General features: G+C 42.0%; 1 protein-coding gene across 1 annotated transcript in view; it reads right to left on the bottom strand.

Annotated features, from left to right (window-relative positions):
• Nucleotides 1-1037: 1037 nt before the first annotated feature.
• Nucleotides 1038-15581, bottom strand: part of ITGA9 (integrin subunit alpha 9) — an 823989-nt gene continuing 809445 nt past the window's right edge. Inside the window, exon 28 of the mRNA XM_077269347.1 lies at nt 1038-1971. Coding sequence (XP_077125462.1) covers nt 1873-1971 — 99 coding nt within the window. The 3' untranslated portion in view covers nt 1038-1872. The remainder of the gene's footprint in view (nt 1972-15581) is intronic.

Genomic DNA, 15581 nt, shown 5'->3' with positions numbered 1-15581 from the left:
CAAGTCTCAGGCCTTGCTGCCTCTGTTGGGCTGGGTTTTTACGTGATTCCTTTAAGCAAAGGGTGGGGAACAGTTTTTCTGCCAAGGACCATTTGGATATTTATACCATCCTTCAGTTGTCATACAAATCAAGTGCTAACTCCACCCACAAAGTACGTCCTGATGCTGGCACTGGAGTCAGGACATAGTCTTTCACTGCATGCGCCTGCCTGGATTCAGTAGTTAACACTGCATGCACGTGCTCACAGAGCCAGAAGAAATTGAAGGGCCGGCTGCTTCTGGCCCAAGCACTGCAGTCTCGGGAATCTGCCCAGGGGTCGGTTAAAAGGTCATCGAGGGCCGTAAATGGCCTGCAGGCCAGAGGTTCCCCACCTCTGGTTTAAGTCCTTGCTTCCATTTCCAAACATGTTAAAATTTAACAAAATGACATTTTATCAGCTGTTGAGTGAAATAAAAAATAATGATAAAAAATTATACTAAAAAATAGGGAGTGACAAACGTGGCAGGTATCCCTACTATTAACACATATCCTATGAGAGAAAGTAGTATGTGAGATAGAAGAATAGAGCTTATTATGCTGTATGCCTCTTCTCTACAGTTCACTGGCCCGTTGCTTTTCCAAGTTATAGAATAACAAATTGAAAGGGTCTGAGCTCGGGGTAAAAAGTACATCATTATAAGCACTCAGGTATGTGCCAGACATGGTTCCATCATGAAAAGAAGAGACAGTAAGTCTGTAAATTAGTGAATGTATATATTACACGCGTGACAATAATACCCAATAATATAACAAATTAGGCTTGGTGGTACTGATATAATTAATTACCCTATGTAAATCTGTGGTGTCCTGTCAGTAACTCATAAAGGTATGAATTGTTTACAAAATATTGCATTAGTGTATTACATAAACTGATAATGTTTCTGAGTAGTCAGAATTTTTATTCCTGTACTGACCTGACGTTGTCTGTTGTTGCCATTTTCTCTAATTATACGATGAAACGGATCATGTAAAACTCAAATATATGATAATTACAAAGCAGCAATAATAATTATTTATTCTTCTTCTTTACAGAAGAGCTCACACACCTGTATAGTATAACACAAATGTATTTGAGGTACTGAGTGATGATTGGGAAGTCAAATAATTTATTGATACACATGATAGTTCAAGCGAGTGTGTGTGTGATTTCTGTACAGAAGCTTTTGTATTAACTCTATACATGTATACAATATTCAAGGACAAGACAATCATCCCACCAAAGGGAGCACAAAGTCAGCAGCCTGTGGTTCTCCTGCCAATGTGCAACTATTAGGTGTTCCACAGAAGCCAGAGTGTCACAGGTTGAAGACCACTGATCTAGGGGAACTTTGTCACAAGGGGGTGCCTTAACAATCTGCAGTTCAGTGCAACTATGTAGAATTGCTTTCACCTAATACATTAGGTGGGATCTGTACAAGTAGCCAGGCATCAGTGTGTTAGAGAATTGTACAGCTCTTCATTACATACAGTATATCTTCAAATATAAAGGCAAGTTCAGTATAAAATCGATAAAAAAAAAAAAATACTTCTTGGAAACAGCTTTTTCCCTGACGTTACACCACATACTTTACGATGGCTTCATTGCTATTGTCTGCAGTATGGTGGCCTCATCTCTGAAGAGGAAACAGTCTTTCTTCAGTCACTTTGTGTTGATTCAGTGGTTGTTTAGGACACACTCTCCTTTGCTAGTCAGCCTGATTAAGGAATACACAGCATCAACAAGCCTCCAGAAAACCTGGAGAAGATTTTTTTTCTTCCACATATGGAAGATACAAGAGCAGAGCCAATTAGCTAGCAAATGTGTGTCAGGTGACTGGGCTGGCACATGCCTCTCACTGATTTTTCTGTACCCAGTCCCAACTTTCTTCGCAGTCTTTTCGATTCCGTTCCGCTTCAATGATTTCTTTATACCTCCGGCGGAAGAAGCCCATCTAAAAAAAAACAAAAAAACACAATTTTGTTCCAAAGTTTGCTTGCTTTAACAATCACTATTAGGAAACAACAAATAGAAAACAAGATAGATAGAAAAGAGAGAGAACTGGCTGGAAATAGTGCTATCGGAGATCTCACCGAGGTCACCACAATTTAGCCCGGCTGGGAATGCAGCCTCAGTGACCGGAGGTAACCTTGATGACATCACCGCTAGTAGCTGAGGCTGTGCTCGTGGCAGTTCAGTCACCAGTGGTTCTCAGCCTGGACGGTCACATCTTGGCACCGTCCAGGTTGAAAACGGTTTATCACACAGACATGGATTACGGCATGGGACAGAAACCGACGGAGAGGTGAGGGATATTGTTGTTTGTCATTTTTGTTTTATTACAAAAGACGAAGGCTTTAGTGGAATTAGGCGTTAGGTGAGTATAACTGTGTTTGTTATTTTTAAATAAAAAAGTAAAAGTGTGTTTTATTTTATTTTAAATAAAATACTTTATTCTTGCTGTGTCTTTTACAACTAGCTGAAGAGCCCAGCGTTGCCCGGGCATAGTAGCTAACTGTAGTTAGTTATAAAACCTCACTTCTCTCATTTTGCCCCTCACATCTCTCATTTTCCCCCTCACATCTCTCATTTTCTCCCTCACATCTCTCATTTTCTCCCTCATATCTCTCATTTTCCCATAACGCCTCTCATTTTCCTCCTCACATCTCTCATTTTCCCATCACGCCTCTCACTTCCCCCTCACATCTCTCATTTTAGCCCTCACACCTCTCATTTTCCCCTCACACCTCATTTCCCCCTCACTTCTCTCATTTTACCCCTCACACCTCTCATTTTCCCCCGCACATCTCATTTTCTCCCTCATATCTCTCATTTTCCCATCACGCCTCTCATTTTCCTCCTCACATCTCTCATTTTCCCATCACGCCTCTCACTTTCCCCCTCACATCTCTCATTTTACCCCTCACACCTCTCATTTTCCCCTCACACCTCTCATTTTTCCCCTCACTTCCCATTTTCCCCTCACTCCTCTCATTTTCCCCCTCACGCCTCTCATTTTCCCCCTAACCCCTGTCATTTTCCGATCACTATATTATTTCCCCTCACTCCTCTCATTTTTATCTCACACCTCTTCATTTTCACCTCACATTTTCCCCTCATATTATACCTGTATGTCATCTCCCCAGTACATAGTATATACCTGTATGCCATCTCCCCAGTATATAGTATATACCTGTATGTCATCTCCCATGTATATAGTATATACCTATATGTCATTTCCCCTGTATATAGTATATACCTGTATGTCATCTCCCATGTATATAGTATATACCTGTATGTCATCTCCCCTGTATATAGTATATACCTGTATGTCATCTCCCCTGTATACAGTATATACCTGTGTGTCATCTCCCCTGTATATAGTATGTACCTGTATGTCATCTCCTCCTGTATACAGTATATAATCTCCTGTATAAAGTATATACCTGTATGTCATCTCCTCCTGTATATAGTATATACCTCTGTCATCTCCCCTGTATATAGTATATATCTGTATGTCAGCTCCCCTGTATATAGTATATACCTGTGTGATGGTGTGATATGCTATGTGGGTATCATTTTTGTGTATATTTCTATTTTACTGATTATCATGGTGTTACTGTATCTTGTAGGATGAGTTGTTATTTGCCATCTAATATTCTCCCCACAGTTCTGTATTGTTATCTCTCCACAGGGTCAGTGAATAATGTTGTTTGCTAATATGCTAATGACATGTTGACCTAGCTTGTTGAAACAATGAGCCCCTGAGACCTTCCCCCTCCTGGCCTATGAATGAGGGGGGAGACTTGTAAATATCAGGGAGGTGAGACACAGAGATCAGTCTTGTGTGGACCTTGATGTGAAGAGCATATCAGAGAGAAAGAAGGGAATATGGACTGTTATCCTCTGTGCTGGATTGTTGGACTTTTATTCTGTAACTGAACTGCATTCGTGTTCTGGAATATTTAATCCTTTGTGTGATGGATCGTATATATGGACCTTTCGTGTTTTGCCTAAATAAAGGTCTTGGAATTGTTCACTATTCTCTTGCTCTGTTGATTGTGTGATACCGGACAAGGAACTCGTGACAACCTGTGTGTCATCTCCCCTGTATATAGTATGTACCTGTATGTGTATGTAGCTCACACATACGCATAATAGACAGGTCATGTGACTGGCAGCTGCCGTATTTCCTATATGGTACATTTGTTGCTCTTGTAGTTTGTCTGCTTATTAATCAGATTTTTATTTTTGAAGGATAATACCAGACTTGTGTGTGTTTTAGGGCGAGTTTCATGTGTCAAGTTGTGTGTGTTGAGTTGCGTGTGGCGACATGCATGTAACGACTTTTGTGAGATGAGTTTTGTGTGGCGACATGCGTGTAGCAACTTTGTGTGTCGAGGGAGTTGCATGTGACAGGTTAGTGTAGCAAGTTGTGTGCAGCAAGTTTTGCGCATGGCGAGTTTTGCGCGTGGCGGGTTTTATGTGTGGTGCGTTTTGAGTATGTGCAAGTTTTGTGTGAGGCAACTTTTGCATGTGTTGCAACTTTTGTGCATGTGGCAATTTTTCCGCGTGTGCAAGTTTTGCATGTGGCGAGTTTTCCATGAGGTGAGTTTTGCACGTGTGGCGAGTTTTACGTGAGCCTAATTTTGCATGTGGTGAGTTTTGCATGTGGCGAATTTTGCGAGTGGCGAGTTTGAGTGGCGACTTTTGTGTTTCGACTTTTATGTGGCGAGGTTGGTGTATGTGTGGTGAAATGTGTGCTGAGGGTGGTATATGTGTTCATGCACATGGTAGTGTGTGGCACATTTTGTGTGTGTGTTCATATCCCCGTGTGTGGTGAGTATCCTATGTCGGGGCCCCACCTTAGCAACTGTACGGTATATACTCTTTGGCGCCATCGCTCTCATTCTTTAAGTCCCCCTTGTTCACATCTGGCAGCTGTCAATTTGCCTCCAACACTTTTCCTTTCACTTTTTCCCCATTATGTAGATAGGGGCAAAATAGTTTGGTGAATTGGAATGCGCGGGGTTAAAATTTCACCTCACAACATAGCCTATGACACTCTCAGGGTCCAGACGTGTGACTGTGCAAAATTTTGTGGCTGTAGCTGCGACGGTGCAGATGCCAATCCCGGACATACACACACATACATACATACATACACACACACATATACACATTCAGCTTTATATATTAGATATAATTATAGGATTAGTAATGGATAGTTGTCTTATAGACGCCTCTCCATTACTAATCCATAATCCAAGATGGTGCACCACCACATTATGGGTGTCAGGTCCGAGCATTCCTACATGAACAGTTTCCTGGAAAGTGGATTGGTCATCGTGGGCCAGTTAAATGGCCACCAAGGTCTCCCGATCTGACCCCCTTAGACTTTTATCTTTGGGGTCATCTGAAGGCAATTGTCTATGCTGTGAAGATACAAGATGTGCAGCATCTGAAATAACAGATACTGGAAGCCTGTGCTAGCATTTCTTCTCCGGTGTTGCTATCAGTGTGTCAGGAGTGGAAGAAGAGGGTTGCATTGACAATCCAACACAATGGGCAGCACTTTGAACACATTTTATAAGTGGTCATAAACTTGTAAATAACTCATGAAAGAATAAAATTACCTTAAAACCAAGCACACCATTGTTTTTCTTGTGAAATTTTCAATAAGTTTGATGTGTCACATGACCCTCTTACCATTGAAAAAAATAAAGTTGGATCCAAAATGGCCAACTTCAAAATGCCCACAATCATCACCATCCATATTGAAAAGTTTTCTCCCCCCCATATACTAATATGCCACAATCAGGAAGTTGATATCACCAACCATTCCCATTTTATTTAGGTGTATACATATAAATGGCCCACCCTGTATATTCACTATCATTGTGCTCTTTACCCACTGTGGGATTATTATTAGAGTTGAGCAAATATGTTCGGATTCGGTCGCCGAATATGAATTTGACATTCGTGCCATATTGCTACCCTATTCGTGCCGAATTTATGTTTGATGATCAGTTCGTTCATTTCTACTCCCATTCAATCCAATTACATTCCGCTGTGTTTGGCAAAAATAGTCGCTGACGAGTTTCTCGCAGGTGAGTATGAGCCCTTAATGTGAGAATTTTGATTCTCTCCCTCTCACTTCTACTTCAACTTCTGTTATTACAAAACTAAAGAATATTACACAGTGCACTCATGTGTGTGTGAGGATGATGCTTAATATTATAATAAAATAATATTAAGCAATTAGAAATGTGAGCATAACAATTTTTTTCTCACTAATAGAACATTTTTATTCACTCTATTTTAGATGTTTTCCAAAAACAGCCCTGGCACGCTTCTACCGACTACGCACATAGCCTATTAAGAAATCAGCCAGGATTTGTGAGTAACGTGTTCTCATGTGGAGCATGCTGGCATGAGATCTATGGTAGGAGAGGTCCTGGTTTCCCCCAAACCACACTCACAAAGAGAACTTACAGCCAAATAAAATAGACAAACTATTTATGTCTACCAAAAGTAAAACAAAAAATATTTTTACACTCATATTAAAAGAACTGTAATTTACTACATGGTATTGACAGCGACATTATCAGCAATGCAGAGACATATTATGGATATATGCAGTACAAAACTATAATACAGTGATAATAGCCCACAAGAGGCACATACTATAATTCCATCTGCCTGAGTGCCTATGGGTCCTTAGGCATTAATCACTCCTCAGTATTTGGTCAGTATTTTGTATCAATATTTGTCAGACTGTGGAGTGCCGACCACAAGAGGTAGTACTGGCAGACACTATAACAGTCGTTATATAAGGGCTGGATGATTTCCTCAATACACATAACATTGGGGGTTATAGTTAATTTAGTGACAAAATGTACAATTGGTGGAGAAAGGTTGAACTTGGTGGACCGGGGTCTTTTTTCACCTTATGTAACTATAAATGTCATTGATATGGCCTTACACCGAGTTCAGATACATGTGGGATCTCTTGGGCAATCGCCTCCACAAATTGCAGATATGATAGGATCTGCTTGCAGCTCCGTGCACTCATCCGCATAACAGACAGGTGCAAGAGCTACCTGGTATCTGTATATCTGTGTCTATATGGAAAATCACTTAGGCATAGGGTCTGATTTAGTAAGACTGGCACTTTGTACGCCCGTCTTACTGAAGGCAGCACTGGTGTAAGATGCACCTAATTCTTTAAGACGATGAACAGAACTTGGCACTCAAATTGATGAACGGTGAAACAAAGTCTCTTTATATTGTTGCAATCAAAAGTTGAACGTTTTCGGTCCCCTTTCCACTTGCGAGGAAAACGGACGAGTGCAATCCGAAAAAAAATGTTATTCAATAGGTGTCCTTTCATTTGCGATTTTTTTCTCAGCCGAAACCGGACTGAGAAAAAAATCGCTCGGCTGAGAAAAAAATCGCAGCATGCTGAGTATTGCTGCGATTCTCGGACGAGACTCGCCAATGCAAGTCAATGGGTGCGAGAAAAACATTGCACAGCACTCACACCATGCGAGTTCTGTCCGATTTTTACGCACCGGTGTCCTTTGAAAAGCCGGCAAATCAGTGCGGTGTACAGTAAAATCACACTGACAGGTTAGAATAGAGTAGATATATACACATAGAATAGGTATATATACATGTATATATGTCAGTGAGACACCTATATATATATATTTATACTTAATGCAGCGCTAGATAGCATGAAAGCTGCTAATTTAATTGCCGGCTTTTGCTATCTCCTTCACAAACCCGACAGGATATGAGACATGGTTTACATACAGTAAACCATCTCATATCCCTTCTTTTATTACATATTCCTCTTCACTAATGAAAGAAGTGTCTGTGTGTCAAATTTGGGGTCTCTAGCTATTAAATTAAAGGGTTAAATCGCGGAAAAAATTGGCGTGGGCTCCCGCGCAATTTTCTCCGCCAGAGTGGTAAAGCCAGTGACTGAGGGCAGATATTAATAGCCTAGAAAGGGTCCATGGTTATTGGCCCCCCCTAGCTAAAAATATCTGCCCCAAGCCACCCCAGAAAAGGCACATCTGGAAGATGTGCCTATTCTGGCACTTGGCCACTCTCTTCCCACTCCCGTGTAGCGGTGGGATATGGGGTAATGAAGGGTTAATGCCACCTTGCTATTGTAAGGTGACATTAAGCCAGATTAATAATGGAGAGGCGTCAATAAGACACCTATCCATTATTAATCCAATAGTAGTAAATGGTTAATAAAACACACACACATTATTAAGTATTTTAACCCCTTAAGCCCCGAGGGTGGTTTGCACGTTAATGACCGGGCCGATTTTTACAATTCTGACCACTGTCCCTTTATGAGGCTATAACTCTGGAACGCATTGACGGATCTTGGCGATTCTGACATTGTTTTCTCGTGACATATTGTACTTCATGTTAGTGGTAAAATTTATTCGATATAACTTGCGTTTATTTGTGAAAAAAATGGAAATTTGGCGAAAATTTTGAAAATTTCGCAATTTTCCAACTTTGAATTTTTATGCCCTTAAATCACAGACATATGTCACACAAAATACTTAATAAGTAACATTTCCCACATGTCTACTTTACATCAGTACAATTTTGGAACCAAAAATTTTTTTTGTGACGGAGTTATAAGGGTTAAAAGTTGACCAGCAATTTCTCATTTTTACAACACCATTTTTTTTTAGGGACCACATCTCATTTGAAGTCATTTTGAGGGGTCTATATGATAGAAAATACCCAAGTGTGACACCATTCTAAAAACTGCACCCCTCAAGGTGCTCAAAACCACATTCAAGAAGTTTATTAACCCTTCAGGTGTTTCACAGGAATTTTTGGAATGTTTAAATAAAAATGAACATTTAACTTTTTTTCACACAAAATTTATTTCAGCTCCAATTTGTTTTATTTTACCAAGGGTAACAGGAGAAAATGGACCCCCAAAGTTGTTGTACAATTTGTCCTGAGTACGCTGATACCCCATATGTGGGGGTAAACCACTGTTTGGGCGCATGGCAGAGCTCGGAAGGAAAGGAGCGCCATTTGACTTTTCAATGCAAAATTGACTGGAATTGAGATGGGACGCCATGTTGCGTTTGGAGAGCCCCTGATGTGCCTAAACAATGAAACCCCCTACAAGTGACACCATTTTGGAAAGTAGACCCCCTAAGGAACTTATCTAGATGTGTGGTGAGCACTTTGACCCACCAAGTGCTTCACAGAAGTTTATAATGCAGAGCCGTAAAAATAAAAAATCATATTTTTTCACAAAAATGATCTTTTCGCCCCCAATTTTTTATTTTCCCAAGGGTAAGAGAAGAAATTGGACCCCAAAAAATGTTGTACAATTTGTCCTGAGTACGCTGATACCCCATATGTGGGGGTAAACCACTGTTTGGGCGCATGGCAGAGCTCGGAAGGAAAGGAGCGCCATTTGACTTTTCAATGCAAAATTGACTGGAATTGAGATGGGACGCCATGTTGCGTTTGGAGAGCCCCTGATGTGCCTAAACAATGAAACCCCCTACAAGTGACACCATTTTGGAAAGTAGACCCCCTAAGGAACTTATCTAGATGTGTGGTGAGCACTTTGACCCACCAAGTGCTTCACAGAAGTTTATAATGCAGAGCCGTAAAAATAAAAAATCATATTTTTTCACAAAAATGATCTTTTCGCCCCCAATTTTTTATTTTCCCAAGGGTAAGAGAAGAAATTGGACCCCAAAAAATGTTGTGCAATTTGTCCTGAGTACACTGATACCCAATATGTGGGTGTAAACCATTGTTTGGGCGCATGGCAGAGCTTGGAAGGGAAGGAGCGCCATTTGACTTTTCAATGCAAAATTGACTGGAATTGAGATGGGACGCCATGTTGCGTTTGGAGAGCCCCTGATGTGCCTAAACATTGAAACTCCCTACAAGTGACACCATTTTGGAAAGTAGACCCCCTAAGGAACTTATCTAGATGTGTGGTGAGCACTTTGACCCACCAAGTGCTTCACAGAAGTTTATAATGCAGAGCCGTAAAAATAAAAAATCATATTTTTTCACAAAAATGATCTTTTCGCCCCCAATTTTTTATTTTCCCAAGGGTAAGAGAAGAAATTGGACCCCAAAAAATGTTGTGCAATTTGTCCTGAGTACACTGATACCCAATATGTGGGTGTAAACCATTGTTTGGGCGCATGGCAGAGCTTGGAAGGGAAGGAGCGCCATTTGACTTTTCAATGCAAAATTGACTGGAATTGAGATGGGACGCCATGTTGCGTTTGGAGAGCCCCTGATGTGCCTAAACATTGAAACCCCCCACAAGTGACACCATTTTGGAAAGTAGACCCCCTAAGGAACTTATCTAGATGTGTTTTGAGAGCTTTGAACCCCCAAGTGTTTCACTACAGATTATAACGCAGAGCCGTGAAAATAATTTTTTTCTTCTTTTTCTCAAAAATGATTTTTTAGCCCCCAGCTTTGTATTTTTACAAGGGTAACAGAATAAATTGGACCCCAAAATTTGTTTTCCAATTTGTCCTGAGTACGCTGATACCCCATATGTGGGGAGGAACCACTGTTTGGGCGCATGACAGAGCTCGAAAGGGAAGGAGCGCCATTTGGAATGCAGACTTAAATGGATTGGTCTGCAGCCGTCACGTTGCATTTGCAGAGCCCCTGATGTACCCAAACAGTACAAACCCCCCACAAGTGACCCCATATTGGAAACTAGACTTCCCAAGGAACTTATCTAGATGTGTTTTGAGAACTTTGAACCCCTAAGTGTTTCACTAAAGTGTATAGCGCAAAGCCGTGAAAATAAAAATTCTTTTTTTTTTTTCACAAAAATGATTTTTTAGCCCCCAGTTTTGTATTTTCACAAGGGTATCAGGATAAATTAGACCCCAAAAGTTGTTGTCCAATTTGTCCTGAGTACGCTGATACCCCATATGTGGGGGGGAACCACTGTTTGGGCGCATGACAGAGCTCGGAAGGGAAGGAGCGCCATTTGGAATGCAGCCTTAAATGGATTGGTCTGCAGGCGTCACGTTGCATTTGCAGAGCCCCTGATGTACCCAAACAGTACAAACCCCCCACAAGTGACCCCATATTGGAAACTAGACCTCCCAAGGAACGTATCTAGATGTGTTGTGAGAACTTTGAACCCCCAAGTGTTTCACTACAGTTTATAACGCAGAGCCGTGAAAATAAAACATCTTTTTTTTCCCACAAAAATGATTTTTAGCCCCCCAAATTTTTATTTTCCCAAGGATAACAAGAGAACTTGGACCCCAGAAGTTGTTGATCAATTTGTCCCGAGTACGCTGATAACCCATATGTTGGGGTAAACCCCTTTTTGGGCGCACGGGAGAGCTCGGAAGGGAAGGAGCACTGTTTTACTTTTTCAACGCAGAATTGGCTGGAATTGAGATTGGACGCCATGTCCCGTTTGGAGAGCCCCTGATGTGCCTGGACAGTGGAAATTTCCCAATTCTACCTGAAACCCTAACCCAAACACACCCCTAACCCTAATCCCAACGGTAACCCTAACCACACCCCTAGCCCTGACACACCCATAATTCTAATCCCAACCCTAATCCAAACCGTAAATGTAATCCAAACCCTAACCCTAACTTTAGCCCCAACCGTAACTTTAGCCCCAACCCTAACCCTAACTTTACCTCCAACCCTAGCCCTAACCCTAACCCTACCCCTAACCCTAAACGTGACTGAAATACGTGGCACTGAAATATGTGGCACTGAAATACGTGGCACTGAAATACGTGATACGTGGCACTGAAATACGTGGCACTGAAATACGTGGCACTGAAATACGTGGCACTGAAATACGTGATACGTGGCACTGAAATACGTGGCACTGAAATACGTGGCACTGAAATACGTGGCACTGAAATACGTGATATGTGGCACTGAAATACGTGGCACTGAAATACGTGGCACTGAAATACGTGGCACTGAAATACGTGGCACTGAAACACGTGGCACTGAAACACGTGGCACTGAAATACGTGATACGTGGCACTGAAATACGTGGCACTGAAATACGTGGCACTGAAATACGTGGCACTGAAATACGTGGCACTGAAATACGTGGCACTGAAATATGTGGTACTTAAATACGTGGCACTAAAATATGTGGCACTGAAATATGTGATACGTGGCACTGAAATACGTGACACTTAAATACGTGGCACTGAAACACGTGGCACTGAAATACGTGATACGTGGCACTGAAATACGTGGCACTGAAATACGTGGCACTGAAATACGTGGCACTGAAATACGTGGCACTATGACTGTCAGAAAATGTTCATTAAACGGTTAGGGGTGAGGTTAGGGATAGAGTTAGGGTTAGGGTTTGGATCCCTTTATCACCTTGATGGTGGTGGGTGGCTTTTCAGTGTGTTTTCTGTTTTTTTTCGATAAAAACGCATGCGTTTTTAACGCAAACAAACGCATGTGCTTAAAAACGCAAGAAAATACTGCAGGTTGTATTTCTGAAAATGAACACATGCAGAAAAAAAACGCATGCGTTTGAAAACGCGACCAAATGCGTACAAAAAAACGCATGCGTTTTCAATGTTAAATATAGGGAAAAAACGCATGCGTTTTTTTGTGCAAAAAACGCTGCAGACAAAAACGCAAGTGTGAAACCAGCGACGCTTTTTATAGCAAAAAAGTTTTTGCGTCTCCACATTTTGAGACCTATAATTTTTCCACATTTTGCTCCAGAGTCATGTGAGGTCTTGTTTTTTGCTGGACGAGTTGACGTTTTTATTGGTAACATTTTCGGACACGTGACCGTTTTTGATCACTTTTTATTCCGATTTTTGTGAGGCAGAATGACCAAAAACCTGCTATTCATGAATTTCTTTTGGGAGAGGCGTTTATACCGTTCCGCGTTTGGTAAAATTGATAAAGCAGTTTTGTTCGACGGATCAGTACGATTACAGCGATACCTCATTTATATCATTTTTTTATGTTTTGGCGCTTTTATACGATAAAAACTATAGAAAAAATAATTATTTTGGTATCGCTTTATTCTCAGGACTATAACTTTTTTATTTTTTTGCTGATGATGCTATATGGCAGCTCGTTTTTTGCGGGACAAGATGACGTTTTCAGCGGTACCATGATTATTTATATCAGTCTTTTTGATCGCGTGTTATTCCTCTTTTTGTTCGGCGGTATGGTAATAAAGCGTTGTTTTTTGCCTCGTTTTTTTTTTTTTTCTCTTACGGTGTTTACTGAAGGGGTTAACTAGTGGGGCAGTTTTATAGGTTGGGTCGTTACGGACGCGGCGATACTAAATATGTGTACTTTTATTGTTTTGTTTTTTTTATTTAGATAAAGAAATGTATTTATGGGAATACTATATATATTTTTTTTATTATTTATTTAGGATTTTTTTTTTTTTTTTTTTTTTTACACATGTGGAAAAATTTTTTTTTTACTTTTTTACTTTGTCCCAGGGGGGGACATTACAGATCATTGATCTGACAGTGTGCACAGCACTCTGTCAGATCGACGATCTGCTGTGCAGGGCTGCAGGCTTACCAGCGCCTGCTCTGAGCGCCACCTTTCTCCCTGCAGGACCCGGATGCCGCGGCCATCTTGGATCCGGGACCTGCAGGGAGGAAGAAGGTAGGAGACCCTCGCAGCAACGCGATCACATCGCGTTGCTCCGGGGGTCTCAGGGAAGCCCGCAGGGAGCCCCCTCCCTGCGCGATGCTTCCCTATACCGCCGGTACACTGCGATCATGTTTGATCGCGGTGTGCCGGGGGTTAATGTGCCGGGGGCGGTCCGTGACCGCTCCTGGCACATAGTGCCGGATGTCAGCTGCGATAGGCAGCTGACACCCGGCCGCGATCGGCCGCGCTCCCCCCGTGAGCGCGGCCGATCGCGTATGACGTACTATCCCGTCACCGGGAATTAAGTCCCAGGTCACCTTGACGGGATAGTACGTCATATGGGATTAAGGGGTTAATGAAATAAAGACACATGTTGTTGTAATATTTTATTAGACTTTTAATCCACCTGAAGACCCTTGTCACCTGAAACAAAGTTAAAAAAAACAAACAACAATATTCCATACCTTCCGTCATTCTGTCCCACATTGTAAATCCATCTGAAAGGGTTAACTAATTTTACAAGTAGAAGCCTGTTAATGCAGCCGCCCCTGCTTGTAAAAACCCGGGGAATGAATGGAAAGCAGGGTGACCTGTAGTTACCTTGAGTTGCAGTGATGCGCCCTCTGCTGGATGTCCTCAAGAACTGGAGCCTGGGAATTTTTCCCACGCTCGAGTTCATATGAGGACATCCAGCAGGGGGCGCATCACCGCGACTCAAGGTAACTACAGGTCATTCCCCTGCACTCCATTAATTCCCCGGGGTTTTACAACCACGAGCACTGCATTAGCAGAGCTCCTGGGTGTAAAATGATTTAACCCCTTCAGATGGATTTACATCGTGGGACGTGACCTGAACGACAGAAGGTATGGGATATTGTTGTTTTTTATTTTTCCTTTTTTACAGAACGAGGGTCTTCAGGTGGATAAAGAGAATAATAAAATTTTACAACACCCTGTGTCTTTATTTCATTAAAATACTTTTAAATAATGTGTGTGTGTTTTATTAACCATTTCGTACTATTGGATTAATAATGGATAAGTGTCATAATTGACGCCTCTCCATTATTAATCTGGCTTAATGTCACCTTACAATAGCAAGGTGACATTAACCCTTCATTACCCCATATCCCACCGCTACACGGGAGTGGGAAGAGAGTGGCCAAGTGCCAGAATAGGAGCATCTTCCAGATGTCCCCCTCTCACCTGTGCGGCCGCCCTGCGTGTGAATCCCAGCCCCGCACTCTGCATAATGCATAACACACTGCGGGGCTGGGATTCACAAGGTGGGTGGCCGCACTGGCCGCACAGGCGCAGTCTGCAAGCCTGGCTGTGACGTGAGATGGCCAGAGCTCACTGCGCCTGCACCAGACAGTACTACACAGCGCAGGCGCCGGATTTCATGCAAAAACAGTGCGGAGGGGGCGACGCCCGGCGCCCCTGAAGATTTGAATGACGGCAGTGTGGCGTTTCAAGCAGGGGGGTGAGGACCTGCCTCCCTGGCGAAAGACAGGTATTTTGAAGAAGTTATAAAACACTTTATTTTGGGACTACATGCACCAAAAACTAAAAGAGCCACCTTGTTAGAATGCAGCATTACTGCTGCACAAGGTGGCTCTTTTAGTTTATAACGGCTGGAGGGGGTGACAGTGGCCCTTTAAGACCGAAAACGTTCAAACTTTTCATTGCAACAATATAAAGAGACTGTTTCACCGCTCATCAATTTGAGTGCCAAGTTCTTTTTATATTGCTATACACGGGCTGGATACTCTACTTGTGCACCTGTTCTGAAATTAGGAGTGCTGTATACTACTCTTTATAATTCTTTAACCCCTTTCTGACCTCGGACGGGATAGTACGTTCGAGGTCAGAAGCCCCGCTTTGATG

This window comes from Ranitomeya variabilis, chromosome 6 (genome assembly GCF_051348905.1).
Source record: "Ranitomeya variabilis isolate aRanVar5 chromosome 6, aRanVar5.hap1, whole genome shotgun sequence".
In the NCBI taxonomy this organism is placed as follows: Eukaryota; Metazoa; Chordata; class Amphibia; order Anura; family Dendrobatidae; genus Ranitomeya; species Ranitomeya variabilis.
Note: the sequence above shows the minus strand (reverse complement) of the source record. Positions and strands in the feature narration are given on the sequence as shown.